Here is a 25,966-nt window from a genome sequence, read left to right on the forward strand (position 1 = left end):
ACACGCGTCCTCATGCACGCTCCTGGGGGAATCGACTACAAATCTCTGTCCCCCACCCACCCCCAGCGCCCGTAGACCAGGCTGGAGGGAGAGGGCGGGGGCGAGTGGGCGGGGCAAGCGGAGAAGCAAAGAGGACAGGAAATGCCCTTAATTGAGGGAAATGCACACGAATTGCAGGGGCAGCCTTTGATGTCGCCTCTGGGCTGAAGGGCCCCTCAGTGCTAGCCAGCCCACCCGGCGAGCCCCATCTCCTCTTGGGCGCCACGGCTTCTTCGAGCTGGTCTGAGCACCCAGGAAGAGGACGCTTTCCTGCTGAGCAGGAAGCTCTGGGCCAGTCCTATCTGCAATACAAGGCAGCTAGCCGGGAGCCCTGAACCCCTTTGGTCCCCTCAGACCCAGGGCTCCAGGGGACCGCTCCAAGGCCACGCCTAGCAGGCCTGACCACATCAGCCTGCCCTGTAGCACTCCCCGGAAGAAACAGGCCTGCCTTGACCTAGGATGTATAAGAGTGTTCGTCCAAATGACATTCCAAACACACACACACACACACACACACACACACACACACACTTTTTTTTTTCCTTTTCATCATCAGCAAATAAAGATTAGCCAGGGAGATTACAGAAAGCGTTTTCAGTCTGCAGCTGATCTTTATTCCGAAGGCTTTGTGATGATATTGATGATGATGATGGTCAGGGGGACAGTTTGATTTTTGTGTTTGGAGCTAGTTATAAAGAATCAATATTATATCAAGGGGTAACTTTCGTGATAAAGGACTTTAGCCACTCCGGCTATTCATCATAAGTCTGTAGCAAGCAGATAGGTCAAAAGAAATTATATTGCACTAAAGAGTGAGTCTTCTTATCTCTCCCATACCAGGGGAATAAGGGGCCAGCCGATCGATACAGTAGCTGCCTTATACTTCTTGCAATTATCAATAGCTGATTTCGCCTTTTGAGGCCTGCATCTATTAATGCAAGCTAATAATAATCACTTGAGCCTCCCCACAGGCAGGAGAGTCAAAGTTTTCAGCCCTGGCATTATTTATATAATCATATATGCTAAAGCACTGATTCCCAGCCATATGCAGCCCAGATTCAAAGTTTGGTGGTCAGAGGAGAAAGACTTCCATAACATTTGTAGCCCCAGGCATGCAGATGACTGGTGTGTGTGTGTGTGTGTGTGTGTGTGTGTGTGTGTGTTGTGTAAAAAGCCATGGACTGCCTCACCGAGATACCTAAAGTGAAGCTGCATGGTACCCTGTAGTGAATATGCAGCAAGGCTCCACAGCACAGGCAGCAAGGCGGATTTAAATACGAAGCACATGGCTCCCTCCTATTAAAAGTATCTGGGCACATTTATTTCAATGACTTTGAATGCAAAAAGCGATCAGAGCAGGGGCTGAGCTGAATCTGGTATGGGTAGGGCTATGCACGGATTTAACTAGTTAACCTAAGTGGAAGAGAAGAAGCTCAGATAAAACATGCCCCCCCAAGCCCCCCACAAATATAATTTTTGACTATATGTTTTCTAGTACCCCACACACCCTGTAATAGGAAAGCAACATCTCTATAATTGGCACTTGACATGCTGTTTGCGTTGGGCTGTGGTACACCAAGCACAGATTTCCTGTTGATGGAAACATTTATCATTGTGATTGCCCCAGAGTGGCAGGTGGTGTTATCAATTACCTCTTCTTACCAATAATAATATTAGTATGGTAATATCTTTGCTCTAGTGAGAACCAATTAGTGGTCACTTGTCACAGCATTAAAGACGCAAAATCATGCTAAATTTAACCCAAAGGACCTAAAACAAAAGTTAGGGGAACCAAGGGAAAGGGAAGAGATGTCAAGGGAAAACAGAAAACAAAAGCCCTAACATCAGAATACCTATTTTGTGTGAAGGAGCTGGAGAAATAACCATATTGTAAAGAAAATGTCAAGTCGAGCTATGTAACACTGTCTTCTGTGGATCTAGAGCCAGGTATCTTCAGTAAACCGTGACTGTGAAGTCAGAACCAACTAGTCAACTCCCCTTGTCAAGTCAATCTTGCAGACAGGCTTTCTGTAGAAATGATACAAATTAATTCAAACACCTAATTATATGTTCCATTAATGTAAAATATACAGTATTAATTTGTAAATAATATCATTAAGCAGACAAAATAATAACGTGTCACCTCTTAAGACGAACACAGCGTCGCAGGGGGAGAGACAATTAACAAATTAGATTTAATTACAGGGAGGAAAGGCAACTTTTGTTTTTGCAATAGTACTTAGGTATTGCAATATTTTAATAGACAGTGGTCATTCGGTAAGTGTGCATGTTCAGTGTGCCTAACTTCAGTGGAGCATGTACCTCTTCTGTGTGCTAACCTGGGCACAGTCAGAGAGCCTGCTTCCTGCCTCATCTGTGGAAATACCCCACAACACACTGTCACTTTGCAATAGACTGTTTTGATTAAGGCTTCAGATGCAAACTCTTTCATCGAAATTTGCCACACTGCATAAGAACAATGAAAGCTTTAACATAGAAGCATAGAAAAGGAGGGAGGGAGGGAGGGAAGAGGTATGCAGGAAGTAACAAGCTTAGGTTTTCCAATTTTCCTTTTAAAAATAATCCCCTCTTTTTGTCTAGGTCTTTGGGATCCACTTGAGTGTGGCCCTTCTGCAGTGGACAGCATCTGCATAAGCTTCCGTCACACACACACACACACACACACACACGCGCACGCGCGCACACACACACACACACACACACACACACACGCACACACACCTTCCTTGTTCTTTCCTCCTCATCTTTGACATCTTCTCAACGAAATTCCAGCGAATTCCCTCAAGGAAGTTAGGTAGCCTGCGACCTCAACCACAAAGGTCAGCCAGGCTTCACGATGACCCTGTCATGGCAGACCACCCCCACCTGCCCCATGTGGGAACCTCAGCATCCGGCATCCTTACGTACTAGCTGGAGACAGGGATCAGTAACGTTCACTTCTGCCTGAGCCCCACCTGCTTCACCTTTCTACTTAACACCTACCAATCGAGCCACACCCCTGGAACCCGAGGGCTAGCTCCTTTTACGAGGGCCAGAGCAGGATTCGCCTTCATTGGAGGGACTAGAACGATCCTCCCAGAATCACACTTAATAGAAAATGCAAAGCCAGTCTTCCAATTAAACAGTTACATTGGGAAGAAAGACCTGGGGCGAACATGCCGGCTTGCTACAGATCAGGAAGGGTGAGTGAGAAGACGATGGAAGAGGGCCTCAAGCAACAAGGAAAGGGTTGCGAACGGCTTAACGTGACCTAAATGAAAAGTCATAGGGACCAGGTGGTTGTGGGATCCAGTGGCTTCCATCTTCCCCGAAAGACTTCAGACTGTGGGAACCCACTTTTGGTTCTCCCTTAAAGTGTGCCAGAAAAGGAGGGAAGGAAGGGAGAGAGGAAAGGAAGGAGGAAGGGAGGGAAGGAGGGAAAAGGAAACTATAAGAGACGGTGCACCTTTAGCCAGCGGCTGGACACAGATGACCTGTGACAATCTTCCCGCCAAGTCGCTGCAACTTCTCTCAAACTCTTATTGGCCCTATATATTTTGTAAAAATTTTCATTTCACACATACCTGCCCCCAACACAACACTTCTATTTTTTTTCTCTCCTCACCCGTAATACATTGCTCTGTTCATTTTTCTATAGTAAAAGTCCTGCCCCGTCGCCCCAAAGTCCTAGATGTAAACTTTTGTCGCCAAACACCTCTGAACCAGGCACGTATCCCCACCCCCCCTTCCTCTGTAACCATTCAGAACTTCACCGCGTGATTACAGCGACAGCGAGACATTTCATCCCTGTAACTTAACCGTAAACGTGCCATCCGTGTGCGTAAGTGTATGTGTGTGTTACAAAAGAACTCACGGTTTCGAACATCTTTTATTTGCTTTTAATTTTTTTTTCACTTAAGTAAGTATTCCCTCCACCAAAAGGAAAAACAAACCAACCTTAAGGATTTTTTCCCCCGTAAGTGGCTGTTGGGGCTGTTTGGAGGCGACTCCAACCTATGCGCGTCCTTCCTCCGCACAGTTCTGCACAGTTCTCTTGCGCTCTTCCCGGAGCCCAAAACTGTTGCTTCGTGGAACTTAGACTAGATGCGGGCGTGAGAATGCAGTGTGGGAACCAAAGCCTAGAGTCGAAAGACAGCTTTCCAAGAGCCCGGTGAATTAGATAGTTTGGGGTCCTGTGGAGGGGGCAGAGGATTCCATCAGTGGGCAGTTCCGTTCCCTCAGCCCTGCGGGAAGCTCGCAAGTCGCCGGGCACTGGGGCTGAAGGGTCGCAGTCTTACTTTCCCACCCTCCACCCACAAAACAAACCAGGGTAAACTCCGGGAGGCCATCTGAGCCAAGCTTCGCACTCTTGGCTACTTGCACAGGCAAAAAAAAAAAAAAATTACGAAATTTAAGAAGAAGAAGAAGAAAAAAATAACACACATGCTAGGGAGAAGGGCATTGGAGCGGCTGAGGAGAGGCCTGGGGCACATCCTGGTGGCGGCTCCGGGATGGAGGACGCACGCGGGCGCGTGCGTTCGGTGTAGTAGGAGAGCGCGCGAGTGTGCGCGCGAGAGCGAGGCCGCGTTCGCGTGACCGCGGGAGTGGGGTCGGGAGGGGGGACCGGTGCGGGGAGCGCGCCTCGCCAGCTGTCCAAGGGTGCCCGCCTGGCGTAGACATGCGTGACCCCCTCACCTGGCCCCCACGTTATCCCCGAAATCCCGACAACACGCGGCAGGCTCGCTGGACTTTCGTGGACTTGGAACTTTGAGTCGCATTCGTTGCCCACTCCGTAGGCCTGGACAGTAGGCGCTGGGGCCACGGAGCCGGCGGGAACGGGAAGGGGGGAGCGATACCTAGGCCCCGCTGTCCCCTCCCTCCCCTGGACTTAAGAAGCCGTCCGCGGTGGGGAGGCCTTGGCAGGCGGGCGCGGAGCCGTGAAGCCCTGGTGGTGGCAGCGGGCGGGGCAGGCGCTCCGGAGTCGGTGGGGACCGGGGGTGGGGAGGGCGGGGGACAGCAGAGGGGAGGAGAACGCAGGGAGGGGAGGAGCCGCGAGGCCCGCGCCGCTTCCGAACCGGAAAGTTGCTCTTGCCGAAGTCCCGCCACCCCACGGTGCGCACTCCGCTCCGGCCGCGAGCCTCCGAGCCTGGCGGGTCGCCGGAGGAGCCCGCGAAGTGGACAGGAGCCGGAAGAGAAAGTCCGGAGACAGGGGCACCTGAGCCGGAGCGGGCCGGGCTTGCCGGGCGGCGCGGCGAGTCGCTTCCCGAGGACCAGAAGCGGTCGGCGGCCCGGAGCGCAGGCTGTGCGGCGCCCGGGCGACCCCGGCGAGACAAAGGCGCCGGGCCGGAGCCCTGCCCGCGGCCGCTCGCTCCGGGAGGGGCGGCCCGGCGGCGGGGGGGGGGGGGTGCGCGGCGCGGGCGGCGGCGCAGACACTCTATAAAGGGGCGAGCCCGGCGCGCCGGCGGAGACGGCGCCGCGCGGACGCCACCAAAGTTTGCAGCCTGCGCGGCGCGGAGGGGCCGCCGCCACGGCCCGCGCCGCACCCCGGCCCGCCGGAGCCGCACCTGGGCGACGGACAAGCGCTGCGCTTGAGCTCGGGCGGGCGGCGGAGCCCGCGATGTGAGCGACGCGGGGCGGCGCGCACCCCGGTCCGCGGGCGCCGCGGCCCCTCCTCGCCTGCGCGGCCGCTAATTGCGAGAGCGGCCTCATTTGCATAGGCCGCCGGAGTCCGCTGGAGGCCGGCCAATCGGCGCGGCCCTCCGCTAATGGCCATGCATTATTCACCAGCCTAATTGCTCAGCCCCATGCGCGGCCCGCGCAGCCGCCGCCACCGCCCCGCGCCCCGCGCCCCTCGCCCGCCCGGCCGCCCCGTGCCCACCCCGCGCTGTCCCCGCCGGCCACCCCGCTGATGCCGCTGCCCCGCACGGGGCCGGAGCGCCGCTAGCAGCATGTCTCGGCGCAAGCAGGCCAAGCCCCAGCATCTCAAGTCGGACGAGGAGCTGCCGCCGCAGGACGGGGCTTCGGAGCACGGTGAGGGCCGGGGACCTCAGGGTGGCCCGGAGTTCTGGGGCGCCCACCCAGGTTGGGAAGCGCGGGCGGTGGGAGCGACTGCGCGTGTCTCGGAGTGAGAGAAAGTTCCCCTGTTCCCCGGAGCGAATGCTAGCTCTGAGTCCGGCCCCGCGGCCAGGCTGACCAACCGGGACTGCTACTCCCTCGAAGCGCGCGGGAGCGGAAAAGAGTTGCGGGCCAAGTAAACTTGGCTCCGCTGCTCGGACTTGGGGAGCTGCGCGCGGAGGGCGCTGCGGCCGGGCTGGCTCCAGGACGGATCCGAGTCGGTTGGGCCGGAGGCTGAGGCCGGCTGGAGGCGAGCGGGCGGGAGGGGGTCTGCGCTGCCGCTTCCGTGCGGCTCTGGCTCTCTGAGCCCACACGCTGCTTTGGTGGGCCCGGAGCGTCCAGAACGCGCGGGGACCCTGGTGTAGCTCAGAACTGACCCCAGGGAGGGTGCAGCAGCGGGGAACGCGTCCGGGGCTCACCTACCGCTTGACGCGGGCCCTGGAAGCCGCCGCCTGGCCAGCTTTGTTAGGCGCCGCGCGCCTTGGTGCTCAGCCGGTGCTCGCCTGGAGCCTACCCGGGGCCCCAACGCCACCTCGGTGATCCCAGTCTCTGTTGCTTGTCTTTGATACCGCCAGCAGGCCGCCTCGGGTGACCCTCAGGCCGCGAGCCCCGCGGAGTCCCAGAGCGTTGACAAATCCAATCATCCCTTTCGGAAGCAAGTGGGGAAGTAAATGTCTCTTGGCCTTTCGTTAATGGCCGACTAGGGAATTGTGGGGCGCGAGCACAGCTGTTTCTTTTGGGGGCTAGTGTGTGTATGTGGTAGGACCTCAGCACGTTTCTGGCGGATTCCAAGTTTTCCCTTCGGCCTTTTCATACTCTTTTGGACGTACGGAAATCGGGCTCCGGAGGCACCTTCGCAGTTACTTCGATGGTAGGAACTTCCTCCTAGAACCATCCAAAAGTGCAGGACCGGACAAGTGCAGACACTGGAGAAGATGCGAATTTAGTATAGTTGAACTTTGGCACCCTAAAGTTTATGGCACCCTGAATCCGTGAGCCCTGGGCGCCAGTTTTGGCCCGCCTTGCCAGGATCCTCAGTGCACCAGCAAGGAGGCCGAGTAGGGGCGACCATGTATGACACAGAGCCCCTCCCCAGCTAATCGAGGTGGAATAATTTATTCCTTAAAAGCCAACTTTTTATGATCAACCTATTGTAAATTGTTTAGAGGCAGATACTAAATAATCTTTTAACTATGAAAATAATACCATCTTTAAAAAAACCTCAAAACCCTAATAGACAGAATTTAAGTTTTAACACACATCGGTAAAGTTTGACAAAACGTGCACGTCGTAGTAGAAAGTGAGAAAATGTCCATAGCAGCCCTGGAATGAATTAAATCAAATGGGACTCGTTGGGTCTTTTTGTTGCCGTGAGGTGAGGGACCCGCATCTCTGCAGCCAAGTCAGCCAAGATTAGAACGGGCGATATGCTAAAAAGAAACGCTTGCATATGTTGGGTAGATTAGGGACAAAGAATCTTTTTGTCATGGAAATGGATTTTTTTGTTTTGTTTACTTCTTCACATAGAATTTCTCACACTTGGGTTGTTTTGTATTACCCTCAATGACTACATGATCAAATGAATGGATTTATTTCTGCCGAATGAGAAAGACAGTCTTTCCCTCAAAAGAACTACACTGCATCCCAGTGAGGGATTTTAAAGCTTCATTATTGCGGCTCCTGAATAGCTCAAAATCCGCTTTCACAGCCGCTCTAAAATGCAACAGTGTAAATACTTCTCCGCTTTGTAGGGTCGTTATCAAAATGTGCAATGTCTCCTTTTATTAAAGCATATTTTAATTAATAGAGTAAAAGCTCGGGTATTTAACAATTAACAAGCCGAGGCACCGTTGTTCATTTTTAATTTCGCTTCAGAAATGTGAGTGTGGTAAAGTTAATCGTGTAAACATGTCGGAGGATATATAACCCCGACCGTGTTGAAAACCCCAGATAGTCAATTATTTACGAGTTCTCTTTTGAATTCTGCTCGCTGCTCGAATTTATTTCGAGACTCTTCCATATCCAGGTTTTCTCTCCTTTCAGTAGCAGCGTTTCTATCCAGGCTGTGTTTTCTACAGTCATTCAGACTTCTGAGCCCGAGGTTGCCACAGTTCCTCAGCATATTTTGCAACAGGCCAAAAATAGCCTGTCTGAGGCTCAGCCCTAGTAAAGCTGCATGTGCTATTCGGGTTTGAAGGGTAGTTCAGGCAAACTGTTAAAATAAGTTCTTTCTGATGTAATTGTTCTGAAGCAGATTGCTCATGGAGCATAAAAGATGCTCTGTTCCCCATGAAGTCAAGGAATGCTGGTGCTGTCTTAACTCTAACATAACCAAGAGAAGTAGGTTTTAAAAAAAAAGATAAGTGGTTGTGTAAACTAAATTACTCCATTGTCATTTCAAATTCTTAAATTGTTTTACATGCAGGGGAGACAAACATATGCTCGGTGAAGTTACAAGTGAGTCAAGTCTACAGTGTTTTAGAAATGAAGTAAATGGTTCCTTTGTATCAGTTTGGGTGTGACATGTTAATTAAAGCACCAGGTCCATCTCTGCAGAGGAATTGAAGGCTTTTGTTAATACCATACAGGACGGATACCTTATGTAAAAGAGAGAGAGAGAAAGAGAGAGAGAGAGAGAGAGAGAGAGAGAGAGAGAGAGAGAGAGAGAGAGAGAGAGAATATGAATGAATATATATAGAGAGGAGGCCAAAGATGCATAGTCATGTTGATTTCCAGTGGACACCGCATATTTTAAAGATTTATTTTTCAGAGTTTGATTTTTAGACAAACAATAAGAAAAAGGCAGCAACAGCTTTGGTTCCCTGAACCTTTTAGACTGAAGGAATGATTGACAAATCTGCATGAAAGCAAGCAAAGCTGCCTTATGGAAAGTTCTGGAGTTACCCTGTGATACATTTTTATTTTAAGTTACTGAGACTCAAATCCCCAATAGAGTCTGTCGTTTAAAACTGTTTATCTGTGACTATTTCCCATTTTAGAAGTAGATGTGATTCAGCACCAGGATTCAGTTAGATCTGTGCCACCAATAATGTTATCCTCTGAGCCAGCTGAAGATTTTTGTTCTAAGAAAAACTAATTAAAACTTGCAGTGACAGTGCCACACTCAAGCCCTACCAAGAACTTTAAAGACATTGCAACCGTGTGCCGGCAAAAGAAAAAAAAAAGAATCTTTTAGGGCAGTCCCTAAAGATGCATGTCTCTGTCCTGGGAAAGTCTGCGTTTAAGGAAGAACAAAAGAATGTTGTAATTTAAAACAGTTCTGAGGATGCATCTTTCTGTAGCCACTAATGACCTCATAGTGTTTTTATTTTCCACCAGCTCCCAGTATATGACTATCTTGAAATTTCTTTCAAATGCGGTAAGCTTCCACCTAAGAACCAACCAGTGGAATTCACAGACTGCTTAAGTTCAGGGAGAGAAAGCCACCGGAGCTCAGTGAGGAGAGCTTTTTTTCTTTTATCTGTATATGCAGGGTTCGCCTCCCCCTCCCTCTCCCAGTAGTCGCATTTACAATTCAGCATACCAAAAGGGACAATACAGAAGCCACTTTCTTACCTCCACTGGCAGATTGTTTTCTCTCTCTGAAACACGAAAGGTAAAAAGTAAGAGGAGGGGGGAGGGGGAGAAAGAATTTGCAAACATTTCTTTTTAAAACAGCGCTCAAAAAAAAAAAAAAAAAAAAAAACCTTAACCTGTTTAAAAATGCGCACTCTTAAAATGGGTGCCAATTAATACCACCTCAAAGAGAGCTGAGTATGAGACTAGAGTTAGGGAATTTAAGTAGAGTGTATTCTAAACTTTTCAAAGCCTATGCATAATCCAGGTTTTTCAGATGTGTTTCAGACCGAGCGAGAGGGAAAGGTACGGAGGGAGAAACAGCAGGAATTACTTAGCAAGCTGATTATTTCTTTGTATCTAGAATGATGGCTAAAACAGACAAAAAGTAGGTCAGATTTCATTTTCAGCCCTACCGTCCACCTCCTGGTGGCCTTAAGAGCATTTTCTTTGGGAATGGGAAATGCAGTAAACAGAGCCAAGATTTCTGCTCTCTGAACTGACCATCAGCTGGAATTTAGCATCCTCGTGTGTAAGTCTTGGCACGAGGTCTTATGTAAGTAAGTTAAAAGTCTTAAGCTGCTAATGCGATTTTTTTTCACCATCTTTTAATACAGCAACCTAGTTTTTGAGTGTCGTTTCAAGAAATAATATGAAAAAGAAGGGTTTCTCTTTTCTCTCTTTCCCTTTACTGTCTCGATGACTTTTGTTTTCCTCCGTGATTTCTTGACTAGTTGCCAGTATAAGAAAGGCCAGTGACTCTTAGACAGTCTCATGAACATGTGAGGTAATTCTCCTGCTGGCTCTGTAATAAGTGCCCGTGAAGTTGCTGCACTTTTCATATGCAATCTGTGTGGGAAAATCGAATTTTAGTCATTGTTGCAAGCGAACTGTTTTTAAAACATTTTGGATTTTTTTCTCTTGTGATTTCAACAAGAAATTTTGTTATGATTTCAAAATTTCAACAGGAAATTTTGTTATGATTTAAGGTGTGGTTAACTGTGTGACTGCCAGACGGACAAGACAAGTGAAAAATACAGGTTTTTAACAAAATAATGGAATGACCTTTATGCTTGAGACCAAGATTGATTTATTTCTTAATTAAAGGAAAGGGGTTCTGGCCACCAAAGGGGGCTGATGGTTCCCGAATGGTCTCCCCTCTGAGGGTGGACCTTTCCTCTCACCTCTAGCTGAGTGGGGGTGTACTCTAGGATGCTCAGCCCCCTGTGCATTCTTTAGAGTATGGCATGGAACCGGTTTTTGTCTTTAAGTGTGGTCCTAGGAAATGTGGGTGGCAGAATGCTGGCCAGCTTGTGTCTCCTCTCCCTGAAGGTGAGTGGTTAGGAAGGCTGTGACAGGCCTTGCTGATTTAACCTTTGCCTGCTTTACCCTGCCAGGGGTGGCCACTAGATGTCAAGCTTATAATACAATTAGTGTTCCTGTGCCGTTGACCTTGGCAACAGGACTCACCCACCGTTCTGTACAGTGTGAACTCCGAGTCTGAGTGTTAACTAGAGATCCCACGAGTTTGTTCCGAGCAGTGCAAGCTTATCAAATGCCATCCAGCTCGGCACAAGTGTTTATAGCTCTTGGAAGAAGAGAAACTGGCTCGCTTTTGTGTAGCCATTACATCTTGAACGGTTTAATTAACCCTGCAGGTGCCAGGGCACTTTGTCCTCATTCCTGAGCATTACGGGGTCCTCGGAGTGGCCTCAGACTGAGCTGTTTGATAATAGTCTTGTGTAATTTGTGCACATGCAGAGTCACTGGCGTCGTGGGGGTGGGGGGGTGGCTTTTCCAGGATGACTTTCTGCTTGTATGTAAATTTCTCCCATAGAGATGAAGCAGCACCATGAAGTGCTGAGGGTCAGTGAGGAAATGCTTTAGTTCTCTAGCCCAGTTGCCCAAAGCCTAACGCTTTCAGGTGATGTCAGTCTCTTTCCTAGTTGCTGTGTGCATAGAGCTATTTCATCCTAGACATTTCTGCACGAAATCCATGTTGCCTCCTCACTCTATCCCCCAAACCCCTCACCAAGTGAGGGAAGAAGGGTGGGGCTGGGCGGTTGTATGCACTCTGATAGTGAATTTCAATCAGGCGCACACTTTCTAGGATGGATGTTCTTGCCTTGGATGGTGGGAATCTCTGTATTTCAACCACCTTCACCAAATTATGACCAGAGTTGCTGGCTTCTGACACGTCTCAGCTCTCTCTCTCTCTCTCTCTCTCTCTCTCTCTCTCTCTCTCTCTCTCTCTCTCTCTCTCTGTGTGTGTGTGTGTGTGTGTGTGTAGCTCGGGGATACGAGTGTGAGTCAAGCCGGACAACAGAATGAAAGGCTGATGGTTCACACCTCGAAGTGCAAGGAACATCTTTCTATCAAAGTGACTGTGCGTGCACTGCTACTTCAACTTTGTACCCATAAAGGGACAGCATCTCAGTCCCCGGAGCTCGCCGCACAAGATTAAAACTGAACCAGTTTAAACAGAAGACGCCTGGGGCCTGTGCCACAGGTGGTCGTGACTTAACAAATTTGTGATGTGGGTCACTGAGTGAGAGGGACGGGTTGGGTCAGTGCCACCCTGAGCATAGCAAGACTGCCCTCCACCGTTCAACTCCGTGAGCGCACGCTTCCAGGTCTGGGGGAAAAGGACAGGAATTTTTCTTTTGCGCCTGGAATTTCTTCTACATTGTTAAACCCAGTGGGGGTCTCTATTTGTCTCCTCCTGTGACACAGCTTGGGCTCAGTATGGCGATAATTCATCTTTCTTTATGGGATTCAAAGCTATCATAAGGAGTTAAAAAAGAATTAATTTGCAAGAAAATAAGTGTCTCCAAAGAGTTTGAGAAAACTTGAGGAATGCTGGCTACATTTTTAAGAGCTGGAAAGACAAAGGGAAAAGTAGGGTTTCCTGTGGGGAAGACCTACCTGGCATTTTAAAGTGTAAGAGAAGTTTATACTCCTCTCTGTGTACTAAACAAGTCTGCCTTCTCCCTTTGTCAATTGTAGTGAATAGAAAATATGTAGCAAAGTAAAGGAAACCATAAATCAGCAATTTTACTGCTGCTTTGTAATGAGTGAAATTCTTTACACTTCTGAAAAGGGAAACTGAAAATAAGCCTTGCTAAGACCTGTGCATGACTATTTGTATAGAGAAAGCAGGGAGTCTCATGTTTAGACATTGCAGTGTCTTCACTTGGGGGCTTGAAATAGACCATCATGCTCTGGAAGACAGAGAGAGCATGGGGTCATTTTCCAAAACTGACCAGAAGTGAAAGCCAGAGACTCACTCACTCGGAAGCAGCCGTGGGTGAGAAAGACTAAGGAGGTTTTTATTAAACATGCTGTTTTATCAGTGAATACAAAAACACTGCAGCTAGCTAGGTGCCTTGTGGCTTTCTCTAAGGGGCTATGGGCCTTCTCCCTCTCCTCTGCCAGACGCAGACATGACTGTTGCTCAAGATGGAGTTAGGAACCCCAAGTGCTGGGAGGACTACTAATCAACCCCAGATTTATTTTTCTGCCTCCTCCAATATAGATGACTGATTTCCTAGGATAGTGAGGACTGTGTGGTCCTTTTGGTAGGTATCTTGAGCTTGTAGCACTGTCACATACTGGTCTGCCAACCAGGAAGAAGGCCCTTTCAGAAGGGAGATCCAACACCCAGATGAATTAGTTGGTCAACTGGTTAGCATTTTCTCTCCTCATAGGGTATGAGCATATGTAACCTTTATAGTGAAGTGCCATCAAACGCCTGTCTAATCCCTGCCTAGTGGGTTTCAAGTCTTAGCTGTTGAACAACCACTAGGTAAAAAATATATATATAAATTACTTTGACACAAATGAGATTGATTAGAATGCTTGTTTTTTTTAAGTCCTCTCCTCAAAAAGAAAAAGAAAGAAAGAATAAAAACTTAAATTGCTAATGCATTTCTTAAAGATTTTGTTGTTGTTGTCCTTTTGAAGAGTGTGCCTCTCTGACTCGGGGTTACCCGTAAATAAAAATTTGAAGCAATATTAACTGATGAGTTAATAACTTTTACTTTTTAGCATGGTGGCCAGTTCAGACTGTAAGCGTAAGTGAGACATGGTTGAATAATGTAATCTTGGCTTTACAAGATGGCAGTTAAAGGCCAGTAGCAGCAACATGATAAAATATAAAGCAGCCAGGCACCCACCTGGGTTTTCTCCTACAGAGAACAAATAACAATGTCAACTCTGCACATAGACAGTGCTATACATACCTGTGCTCGAACGCAGACTCTAATGTAATTTCTCTCACTCTCTGTAGAATTCATCAGAGGTCAACATTAGCGATCTGTGAGTCAGGAAAACGGCTCGATGCTCCAAAGAGTCCTATCCTTAGGAAAGCATACCACGTTCAGTTATTCCTGATCATCCATCAGTTCAGTGAAAGAGTATTTTGTGACTTAAAAAACATTTCAAATAGAGGCAAGCAAGTTTAATTTCACAGAGGGAACATTAGTCTTTTATTTGTACTTGTGCCTCTCATAATAAACTTCTGCATAACTCCAGCTTTTCTAAAGGAGGTCTAGTTACATTCAAATTTGGAAAACACATCTCTAGCTTGATCATGTAAGACACTGAAGAGTCTGTGTTACTGGCATTTTTAAACAGACCCCAGCAGAAATGTTAAGTGGTCATTCTAATTTATTTGCCCCAGATAAGAAATGCAAATCATACTGAAGAATTTTCCCCTCACTGACTGTAGTTTTTAAGATCAGTCTTTTGCCAACAGTGAAATTCATGATGAAGCTTGGCTCATAAGCAAATTGTTACCAGGCTTGGTTTCCTTGTGGGGCTCATTCACATAAAGAACTGTTAACGGGTCCGAAGGGTCAGAACGCCTTTTCCCCACAATTTCCTCCTTCAGCTTGGAAGGACTATAGGTGGAGGATCGTTTTACTTTGAACAAAGTATCTTATGTTGGGATAATTGTCACTTAACATTGCATTAAACAAAATGACGTTATTTGGCAGAACGTGCTCAAATATTCCACACACTCCGTACAGCTAAGAAACACTTATAATTTAGCCGTCTTTGCAGTGGAGGAAAGAAGAAAGAAAAAGAAAGAAAGAAAGAGAGAGAGAGAGAGAGAGAGAGAGAGAGAGAGAGAGAAAAGAAAAAGAGAGGAAAGAAAAGAAAGGAATGAATTACCTGAGGGATCCCTTCTCAGCTTCAGTGCATCTGGAAGTGAACCCTAAAAATACTTTAACACATAAAAAAACTAATGGGAATGTAAAAATGCAAATCTTTAAGGTAAATAGGAAATTGTGTGGGCCGAGACCCTTTTGAGAAGCATGGGTATTCTGGGTATACTTTGTTATAAGGGAAATCTGGGAAATGCTTATTTTTGAAGATATAACTTACTTACAGTTATGCAAATTAATTCTTTCTACACTGAATGCACTTTAAATGATCTCAAAGTCAGCCCACTTTTAAGCATTTTTTGAATGAATTGTTTCTAACACACACTGAACATATAGAAAAAGTGTTCTTTTAGTAGGATACTGTTTGATATTGTAAATTTAAATTTTAAACCTTCAATTTTTGTGTGTTTTATGTACTGTGCATTTTTATCTCCTTAAAGACAATATAGACAATATTTCAAGGCATTGGCAATTTTTGATTTATTGCCATTTCCTTTTAAAGAAAGTACCAAAAGTATACTTTTTATATCATAGCTTTACACACTGGAATGCAACTTTTTAAAGTTAGCCTCCTGCTTTGTTATTTCTGTGCATTTATTTTACTGCTTAATGACAATAAGCTTTTAAATGTCCATATATAACACATATGTAATATGTGAGATATATATATGGTTTTGAAAAGCACTATACAATTAATTAAAGAGAAACCATAAGTTTAAAAAATGGCATTTTGTTAAAACTTAAAATTAAGTTACTGGAATTTTGAAGAGCTCATAGTGTTTTTTTTTTTTTTTTTTTTATTCAATGATTAAAAAATTCTACACACCCCGCCCCTCCCCAAGCCCTGTTCCATAACCTTAAGCAGGTTTACAATTAGTTTTGCATACATTGAGCAAAGTTGAGCACGGAGTATTTGTTTTGCTAATGTGCCTATCTGCGGTATAAATCGGCTGTGTCTTTGCTCCCAGCTACCCTCAACCTCATTATGGATACCTATTACGTTCCTTCCCCCACGCTGTAATGAGAGTGCTGCTGCAGCCTGATCTCCGCACTGAGTTTACTTTAAAAGTCTATGGGGTTTATGGGCTGCAGCTCTAAGTTCTTTCCCCTTCAAATGGCTTAGCCAGTTAAGAAAATGCTAATTGAATGCTGCTAATAATTTTTATAGGCATGTATAAATTACCTGGAAATAATGGCCTCATGGAAAGCGACCGACCAGCCGCAAAAAAAAAAAAAAAAAAAAATTTCATTTTCCAGGCAAAGGGGGGGGGTTTCCTGGACAAAGTTAAAAAACAAACAAACAAACAAAAACAAAGACGACAACAAATAGATTTCTCTCAATATGGTGCTGACTTAACTCCCCACCCCAAAAACAAACCTTAAAAGAAAATTGTTAGAGACTTTTTTTTTAGCAAGTGCATGTGCTAGTCTTAGGACACCAGTGTCTTTTCAGGACGGACTGGGGCTGGTTTGCTCTCCACCCCAACTTTGCACATGGAACAAAGAGCTGACTGGCTTGTGACACTTGCTCTGTTCAACCACCGATCTGTTGCTGTCACTCCATCTGCAAGCCGATGAAACAAAAACCCTTCAAGTCAGTGGCACCCAAGCTGACACGCCAAACCAGGCAGCGGCGGGCACCCCACCCCACCATGGTGACCCAAAAAGCAAGAACCAGAAGTGTCACCCGGTGTCGATTTCTTGTTCCCGTACAGCTATTTATTTGATCAGGTGTGAATTAGAGTTGTTCATTAAACACGGTTGTTATTCGGCACAAGAGGGTTAGGGGAGACAGAGGAAGTAGCTGCCTACAACAGTAATTAAACATGTGTAACCAATTAGAGGCTTTTCCACGATGGTGCAAGCATATAATTTGCTAAGTCTTTCTATGAGAATAGATGAAAATAGGTACAAAAAGTGTGTCTGACTACAACATTCTCATGTTAAACATGTCAACATCAATGAACTTTAAATATATAATTCCTAGTTTGTTAGCAAACCACTGAACTCTATTGGCTAATCACAATAACATGTAATTTTAAGTTCATTTTGCCAAAGAATATGGCATCTGACAGAACCGATTAATTGTACTAAAACATGATTCATTTTAGACCTAGTGTATATTGATAGTCATATGGCAAGTTCTGAAATGTAGAGGATTCCTCCTTCCGAAAGAGAGAAGAGAAGAACACTATTGGGATCTTAAGAAGTGCTTATAGTTTCTTTGTTATGTTCACAAATCATAGCATTTAGCCTAAATTTCCTATGTGAAATAAATGCCTATTGACTCAGAAGGTTCTGTGGGATCACGTTAAATCAGCACCACCTCAGCTGGGTTTAGAGATGATAAATCCAGGAGCCCAGACCACACCACACAGGCTTCCTGTCAGGTGCTGGTGTGTGGGAAAGGTTACGGATTAGCTCGGCAATGTTAAGTGAACTGGCAGAGGCGTCTCTAATTTTGTTGGAAATGAGGAAGCCCGATGGTAAAGGGGAATCCTAATGAGCCCGTCGAAGGCTGGCTTTGTACCCAACAGACAGGGTGGCTGCGGATTGTATGAAGATATTGGAAATCGATGCCTTCTATGGAATTTCATTAAGAAGCAGTATCCACAATTGATAGAGCCTCATAATTTGATGGATTGTGCTAAGAAAATGATTAGCTAGCTAGAAAGAGTCATAGAACACACACGCCGGGACGTCAGAAATGTTGAAGTGGGGTAATTTGTACAAAATAAAAAATATTGATTTTACTGATGTGCAAAATTTTGAAATGGAGGGTGGCTGTCTGGCGGAGCCTGGCTGATGTAATCTCTTCTTGGTTTCCTAGGCGTCCCAGGGGACGGGGCAGAGGACGCAGACAGCGGCAGCGAGAGCAGGAGCGGCAGCGAGGAGACCAGCGTGTGTGAGAAGTGCTGTGCCGAGTTCTTCAAGTGGACGGACTTCCTGCAGCACAAGAAGACCTGCACCAAAAACCCGCTGGTGCTGATCGTGCATGACGATGAGCCGGCGCCGCCCTCCGAGGACTTTCCAGAACCTTCTCCCGCCAGCTCGCCCAGTGACCGCACTGAGAGTGAGGTGGCTGAGGAGGTGGCGCCCACGGAGGGCAGCGAGGTGAAGGCTGCTGCAAAGGAGGCGGAGCCCATGGATGTGGAGGCATCTGCGGACAAGGGCCCTCCAGGCCCGAGTGTGCCCCCACCGCCACCTGCACTGCCACCACAGCCAGAGCCTGCGGCCTTCAGCATGCCTAGTACCAATGTGACCCTGGAGACGCTGCTCAGCACCAAGGTGGCGGTGGCACAGTTCTCACAGGGTGCACGTGCGGGCGGTACCACAGGTGCTGGTGGCAGTGTGGGCGCTGTGGCCATCCCCATGATTCTAGAGCAGCTGGTGGCGCTGCAGCAGCAGCAGATCCACCAGCTCCAGCTCATCGAGCAGATCCGCAGCCAGGTGGCCCTGATGAGCCGACAGCCTGGGCCTCCACTGAAGTCCGCAGCCAGTGCCCCTGGAACAGCCTCAGTACAGCTTCAGGGCCTGACTCCGCATGCGGCCCTCCAGCTTTCTGCTGGACCTGCCACTGCCTCTGCTGGCTCGGGCTCCACCCTGCCGTCAGCCTTCGATGGCCCCCAGCACCTGTCACAGCCTGCATCCGGCACAAGCACTCCCTGCAGCACCAGTACTGGCCCCACTGATTCTGGGGCACACCCAGCCTGTAGCACTGGCCCAGCTCCAGGAGCCGTGGCTGCAGCATCCAGCACTGTAGGCAACACGGTGCAGCCCCAAAATGCATCTACACCCCCTACCCTGGGTCCTGGACCCCTCCTCAGCTCAGCCTCCAATCTGCCAAACCCTCTGCTACCTCAGACTTCATCCAGTAGTGTCATCTTCCCCAACCCGCTGGTTAGCATCGCTGCCACAGCCAATGCCCTGGACCCCCTGTCGGCTCTTATGAAGCACCGCAAGGGCAAGCCCCCTAATGTTTCAGTGTTTGAGCCGAAGGCCAGTGCCGAAGACCCTTTCTTTAAGCACAAGTGCAGGTTCTGTGCCAAGGTCTTCGGCAGCGACAGTGCGTTGCAGATCCACCTGCGGTCCCACACAGGGGAGCGGCCCTTCAAATGTAACATCTGCGGGAACCGCTTTTCCACCAAGGGCAACCTGAAGGTCCACTTCCAGAGGCACAAGGAGAAGTACCCCCACATCCAGATGAACCCCTACCCTGTCCCAGAATACCTCGACAATGTGCCCACCTGCTCTGGGATTCCCTATGGCATGTCCCTGCCCCCAGAAAAGCCGGTGACCACCTGGCTGGACAGTAAGCCAGTGCTGCCCACTGTACCAACATCAGTAGGGCTTCAGCTACCCCCCACTGTCCCTGGCACCCACAACTACACTGACTCACCTAGCATCACTCCCAGCAGCCGGTCCCCACAGAGGCCCTCTCCAGCATCCAGCGAATGCACCTCTCTATCCCCGGGCCTCAACAATACTGAGTCTGGTATCACAGTGAGGCCTGAGTCACCCCAGCCACTCCTGAGTGGGCCTTCGCTTACTAAAGCCGAGCCAGTCAGCCTGCCTTGCACAAGTACAAGGACAGGAGATGCTCCTGTGGTGGGTGGGCAGGTTAGTGGGTTGCCCAGTTCCGCTGCCACCACCGTCACAGACAGCGCCTGCACAAGCCTCGGCAGCCCGGGTCTCCCGGCTGTCTCTGACCAGTTCAAGGCCCAATTTCCTTTCGGCGGGCTGCTTGACTCTATGCAAACGTCAGAGACCTCAAAGCTGCAGCAGCTGGTGGAGAACATTGATAAGAAGATGACTGACCCGAACCAGTGCGTCATCTGTCACCGTGTGCTGAGCTGCCAGAGTGCACTGAAGATGCACTACAGGACGCACACAGGGGAGAGGCCCTTCAAGTGTAAGATCTGTGGCCGCGCCTTCACCACCAAAGGCAACCTGAAGACGCACTTTGGGGTGCACCGCGCCAAGCCCCCGCTCCGCGTGCAGCATTCTTGCCCTATCTGCCAGAAGAAGTTCACCAACGCCGTCGTGCTGCAGCAGCACATCCGGATGCACATGGGGGGCCAGATCCCAAACACGCCACTGCCGGAGGGCCTGCAGGAGGCCATGGACGCCGAGCTGCCCTTTGATGAAAAGAATGCCGAGACCCTCAGCAGCTTTGACGATGACGTCGACGAGAACTCCATGGAGGAGGACTCGGAGCTGAAGGACGCAGCCAGCGACTCCTCTAAACCGCTTCTGTCTTACTCGGGCTCCTGCCCACCCTCACCCCCGTCGGTCATCTCCAGCATCGCCGCCCTCGAGAATCAGATGAAAATGATTGACTCGGTCATGAACTGCCAGCAACTGGCCAGCTTGAAGCCAGTGGAAAATGGGTCTGGGGAAAGCGATCGGCTGAGCAATGACTCCTCCTCTGCGGTGGGCGACCTGGAGAGCCGCAGCGCAGGCAGCCCCGCCCTATCCGAGTCCTCATCCTCCCAGGCTCTGTCACCAGCTCACAGTAATGGTGAGAGCTTCCGGTCCAAGTCACCAGGGCTTGGCCACCAGGAGGATCCGCAGGAGATCCCGCTGAAGACTGAAAGGCTGGACAGCCCACCCCCTGGCCCAGGAAATGGAGGTGCCCTGGATCTGACAGCGGGCCACCCCGGTCGGCCACTCATCAAGGAGGAAGCCCCTTTCAGCCTGCTGTTCCTGAGCAGAGAGCGGGGTAAGTGTGCGAGCACTGTGTGTGGTGTCTGTGGCAAGCCTTTTGCTTGCAAAAGTGCTTTGGAAATCCACTACCGCAGCCATACCAAGGAGCGGCCATTTGTCTGCACGGTCTGCAGGCGAGGCTGCTCCACTATGGGTAACTTAAAGCAGCACTTACTGACACACAAGTTGAAAGAGCTGCCTTCTCAGGTGTTTGACCCCAACTTTACTCTAGGTCCCAGCCACAGCACGCCTAGCCTGGCCTCCAGCCCTGCGCCCACCATGATCAAAATGGAAGTGAACGGCCACAGCAAGGCCATCGCACTGGGTGAGGGCCCAGCCCTACCAGCCGGGGTCCAAGTCCCTACTGGGCCCCAGACAGTGATGAGCCCTGGCCTGGCACCCATGCTGGCACCCCCACCACGCCGGACACCCAAGCAGCACAACTGTCAGTCATGTGGGAAGACCTTCTCCTCAGCCAGTGCCCTGCAGATCCACGAGCGCACCCACACTGGGGAGAAGCCCTTCGGCTGCACCATCTGTGGCAGGGCCTTCACCACCAAGGGCAATCTCAAGGTAAGTGGACCACGGCCTGAGGCTGTGGCCAAGCCACGTGGCACCTGTGGATGGTGCCACGTGCCCTTTCTCTAGGCTGCCAGGCAGAGGTTCTGTCTTCACCCTCGTGTGTATGTATGTATGTATACACATGTGTGGAGTGGGTTGTTTGTACATGTACAGTATGAGTGTACATAGTGTGTGCATGTATATATACATGTGTACACATGTATGTGCACATACTCAAAAGATATGCATCCCATTAAACAGTAAGCAAAGCAGGAATCTCTCCACCTGAAAGGGGTCCGGGGGAGTGGGGGCGGCACTTGTCTGCCAGCTTCCTCTGATGGCATCGGCCGGCCTGCTTCAGGCCTAGGGTCATCATAGACATACGGTGAGCAGGCCCAGTATACAAACCTCTAATCTGAAGACAAAATAAACATGACCCTTAAACATTAGCATATAATACAAAGACGAGACTTGCTCTGTGAGGTCTAGAATGTCCCATCAACTGTGTGGCTGCAGACAGGGCCACTGGATAGGACACTGGGTGAGAAGTTCTGCAGCTCCTGAAGCCTGGAGGAAGTATGTTGTGCTTAAGCCCAAGCTCAGCCGACTGAGTGTTCTCTGGAGCCCGACTGCTGACAGATGCCCCAGGTTCCCGCCTGTGCTGCTGGCCTCAGCTGAACAGACACCACCTGGCTGGGCCTCAGAAGCCTGTCCAGGGAGTGCCAGTGGTCGAGACCTGTGGCTTCTGTGCTGAGCCTCCTAAAGACCCTGCTGCTCTGGGTGGCCCGAGAGGGTCTTGGCACTCATTTTCCTGTTTGAGGGGAAACAAAAGAGGAGGACAGTTGAAGGCTTCAAGTTCAAGACCTTTTAAAAGCTTGAACGTGAACTGAGGAGATGGTCGCGCCTCGTGTACTTGGCGAGTCCCAGGCCAGGAAGAGACCCTGTCTCAAAAAAAAAAAAAAACAAAACAAAACAAAAAGGAGGGTCCATGTTTAAAGGATAACACCAGAGGTTGTCTTCTGACCTCCACATGCACACATCAAGGTGGAGAATGAAAGAGGCAACCGCCAAGGGCCTTTATCCTTAAAGATACCCTCTAGAACATTCTCTGTAGTCTCGTGGGGTGAGGCTGTGTATGTTGGTATCTAGCAGGTTTGTTCACTTAACACGACAGTTTTGCTTTTTGTATTCACAGAATGAAATACTATGTCTGATACAAGGTGCTTGGGGAAGCTCCCCTAACTGCATTCTGCTGACCCCGAGCTAATTCTTAGAATGTGGACCCATGAAACGTTGAAATCAATCCGCAGTTGCCTCAGAGTTCTCCACCTGCTTACCTGTGGCTCATCTCTCTCTGTCTCCCACAGGTACACATGGGTACCCACATGTGGAACAATGCACCCGCGAGGCGTGGCCGCCGCCTGTCTGTGGAAAACCCCATGGCCCTGCTCGGTGGTGATGCTCTGAAGTTCTCTGAAATGTTCCAGAAGGACCTGGCAGCGCGGGCGATGAATGTTGACCCCAGCTTTTGGAACCAGTATGCCGCTGCCATCACCAATGGGCTCGCCATGAAGAACAATGAGATCTCTGTCATCCAGAATGGAGGCATCCCTCAGCTCCCAGTAAGTCTAGGTGGAGGTGCCATCCCGCCTTTGGGTGCCATGGCCAGCGGGGTGGACAAGACACGTACTGGCAGTAGTCCACCCATTGTCAGCTTGGACAAAGCAAGCTCAGAGACGGGAGCCAGCCGGCCATTCACAAGGTTCATTGAGGATAACAAGGAAATTGGAATAAACTAGCAGGACACGCTTAAGACTCCACCCTCCTCTTCTGTCCCAAGTCCTCTCTGCAGAGTTGGAGCATCAGGCTTTGGACCCCACATGCCTAGGCTCTCATTAATACTTTACCCATGACAGAAAATCTCTGCACCCTGCAGCTGCTGTAAGGTGTCGTGGTGAGTGAGGTGCAGTACTTCAAGTGGGTTTGACTGTTCTGAAGATAAGAACTCTGCAACCCTTTAAATAAATTTCAGACAAAAGCTTACATGCTTGAAAAAAAAAATGGCCTTAGGAACAGAAAGAGCTCAGACCATATCTACTTCATTTCGCCTAAAACCTAGTGACCCCTTTGTGTGGGGGAACGGGATCCCCTGTGGCAATCCCGTGAGCTGCATTCAATGGTTTTGTTCAAATTCTGTAGACACTTGAACTCTGTTTTAGGGACTCTTCGTCTTGAAGAAGCAGCTCAGCGCTCCAAACGCTGTGTATAATGACAGTCTCTTCGTCTATAGTATTTATGTTAAGATTATGCGGGTAACAGACAATAAAATAGCCCAACCTTAAATGAAGATTTTTGTATCACAGAATACATCTGGCTATGTGATCTTTTTTTTTTTTTTTTAAGCAAGATTTGCTTCATTATAAATAAGTGGATTAATTCAATGCAGGCAAAATTGTGACGTTCTATTGGGAAAGATAGCATGCTTTTTGTGTGCAAGTACCTGTCAGTAACACCCCTCCCCTTTAATTTAAATGTTTGTAGCTGCTATGTGAACAATTGTTCTCTAGTGTGGTCTGTAGCCCTGCGGTCGATTGGGAAGAAGTTACAGACAAGCATCACCGCAAAATGATTCACAGAATTATAAACAGTTGTGAGTAAAGATTTCACATTATCAAAGCTGTATAATAAAGAGGTAATGTTTGTATAATGTGGTTGCAAATCTTAATTTATACAATTGCACTTTTAGTATTTTGTATTAGGGAAGTTTGTCTATAATTTGAAAATTAAAAAAAAAAGATGTAAAGTATTTTATAAATAGTACTTCGGTTTAAAGAAAATGGAGAAAAAAAAACCCATGTCACAGTTTATTGTTTTGTCTTAAAGTCAAACATGAGAAGTCTATCCTGTTTAAGCAGAAAAGAAGCCACCAGGACTTGTCAGCACCTCAATAAAATAAGACCTGCCATTTCTTAAATTAACATGATTTATTTAACTTTTCTACAAAACCTCCTGAAAAAACTGTGAGCACCATAACAAAACTTTGACAAATTATTCTCAGTCCCCTGACATAGAAAGGCAGGGAACAACAGTGCACGCTGCACAAGTGTGATTTTACTGTGGGCTCCCCTCTGTCTCTCTCACACACACGATACAGGACTGCCTCATAGCACTGGTCAGGGTGCAAATGAGACTGGGATACCGAGTGTCTGGCAGTATAATCAGTCATATCCTTGACATTTCCTAAGTTCGTGATTTATTGTCTTTTCAAGTGCAAACACAGTGCGGTGTCCCAATCATTCAAACCCCGATCTTTTGCTGATGACATGTCTAAAACTGCATCCACTGAGCAAAGGAGCCAGATGCTGGGAGGCGGGGCGGACTCGAAACTTGAACGTCAGTGTTGTGTGTACTACCTCATTTCAGTGCATTGCAAGCACGCTGGGATGTGACATGATGGACTTCCCACACAGACTGCTCAAGACATATTGTAGGTAGCTGGGTACCTCGGCAGGGAGCTGTCTGCGCCTCAAGGCCAAACCAGACAGTGTGAAACACAAGGATAGAGCAGTCACCTCCTACAACTGAACCAGCAGGAAAAGGCGCTGCAGGGGAATGACTAGCACTGGCCTGTGGCTGAGCAGAGAGCTTCCGAGCTCATTAGCTCTTCCCATCTTTAGAAATGACTGCTGACCTCTCTGGCTCTGTTTTCCATGTCCTGAGGTGGAGCATCTTCAGGCCCTGCCATCTCTTGCTGGGGTGGGGATGGGAGCAGGTGCTTCGGCTTTGGGAAGAGGAGTCAAGGTGGCTTAATGTCTCTGTGCTTTAGCGGTTGAATGTCTTATTTATCTGTGTCCTCTTGGTGTGTCTTCTCCCCGTCTTGGTTGGTATGTGGTACCATGTTAGTGTTCTTTCTTCTCTCAAAAGGATGTGTATATAACTTAAGAGAAATGTAAAGTGTTATAAACGAGATGGTGAATGAAGGCGCAGAGACCACCCCCATTCTGTGTTCAGGGCTGGCTGTCCCTCTGCGTGGTGAAGAGAGACACTATTTTTATACACAAAAACCACGCGGGGTGAGGGCCTCCCGGAACCAGCCAGGGTGTTTGGTAGACCTGATATATTTTATGATTAAGTCCTGTGGCTTGACACATCTACTGACTGAAATGGATGTTGTAGACTAGGTTACTATTTTTGTCATACAGAACTGAATAAAATGCGGGGTGTCGTATTATTTCTGAATCGTGTTCCCTAATTCTTCTCGGTGGAGTTTGCAGTGCTGGTCGCTTGCGGTGGATGGATGTCTGTGGCATTTTCCATGGGGAATGTCTAACGGGTTGGCAGGTTATATTTAAGCAATATCTACAAATACTTCGATCTTGAATTATTTTTTCAGTGCTGGGCATAGAACCCAAGGCCCTGTAAATGCATGCCAGATAGGCACCTTTGCCACTGCTCCAGATCTCCTAGCCCCGCCCCACCCCCCAAGTAAAATTGATCTTTCCAGTTTCAGATGTTGCTTTGCACCTGCCATGGAGGAGAATGTAAAAGGGATGCCTGCCAGAGAATCTGCAGTGTCCAAAGATGGCCACGCTGGGGTTTGCCTTTCCATCCTCTGCGCTGGATGAACGTAGCAGCTTTCAGATCGCCACAGCAGACAGGTGTTCTCAAGTCCGTGCAGGAAGCAGTGTGTGCTCACGGATGCCACGCTCGGCAGACTTCCCACGGGCTGTCTGACATCAGCCTCTGTCCACTCCCACTGGAGTTGTCATTTGCTTTTAAGTTAGCTTTGTCTCACAGATAAC

The 25,966-nt window shown here is 48.6% G+C and overlaps 1 protein-coding gene across 2 annotated transcripts; it reads left to right on the plus strand.

Moving 5' to 3' along the window:
- The first annotated feature begins 5,920 nt into the window (after window positions 1-5,920).
- Sall3 (spalt like transcription factor 3) lies at window positions 5,921-25,395 on the plus strand. Of its 2 annotated transcripts, XM_034518405.2 has the most exons (4): window positions 5,921-6,069; window positions 17,728-20,619; window positions 20,836-21,176; window positions 22,532-25,395. In XM_034518405.2, the coding sequence occupies exons 1-4, from the start codon at window positions 5,988-5,990 to the stop codon at window positions 22,961-22,963; spliced, it is 3,747 nt and encodes a 1,248-aa protein (XP_034374296.1). In that variant the 5' UTR covers window positions 5,921-5,987; the 3' UTR covers window positions 22,964-25,395. The 2 variants fall into 2 exon arrangements, with proteins under 2 accessions (XP_034374296.1, XP_034374295.1); XM_034518404.2 differs by having other exon boundaries at window positions 17,728-21,176.
- Window positions 25,396-25,966: the final 571 nt, after the last annotated feature.

This window comes from Arvicanthis niloticus, chromosome 14 (genome assembly GCF_011762505.2).
Source record: "Arvicanthis niloticus isolate mArvNil1 chromosome 14, mArvNil1.pat.X, whole genome shotgun sequence".
In the NCBI taxonomy this organism is placed as follows: Eukaryota; Metazoa; Chordata; class Mammalia; order Rodentia; family Muridae; genus Arvicanthis; species Arvicanthis niloticus.

What these genes read in the sequence shown, in the direction of transcription:
- Sall3 (XM_034518404.2), top strand. Translation starts at nt 5,988, where the DNA reads ATGTCTCGGCGCAAGCAGGCCAAGCCCCAGCATCTCAAGTCGGACGAG. An exon ending in GGACGGGGCTTCGGAGCACG is followed by an intron (nt 6,070 to 17,727) that starts GTGAGGGCCGGG and finishes TTGGTTTCCTAG; the next exon opens with GCGTCCCAGGGGACGGGGCA. An exon ending in CCACCAAGGGCAATCTCAAG is followed by an intron (nt 21,177 to 22,531) that starts GTAAGTGGACCA and finishes TGTCTCCCACAG; the next exon opens with GTACACATGGGTACCCACAT.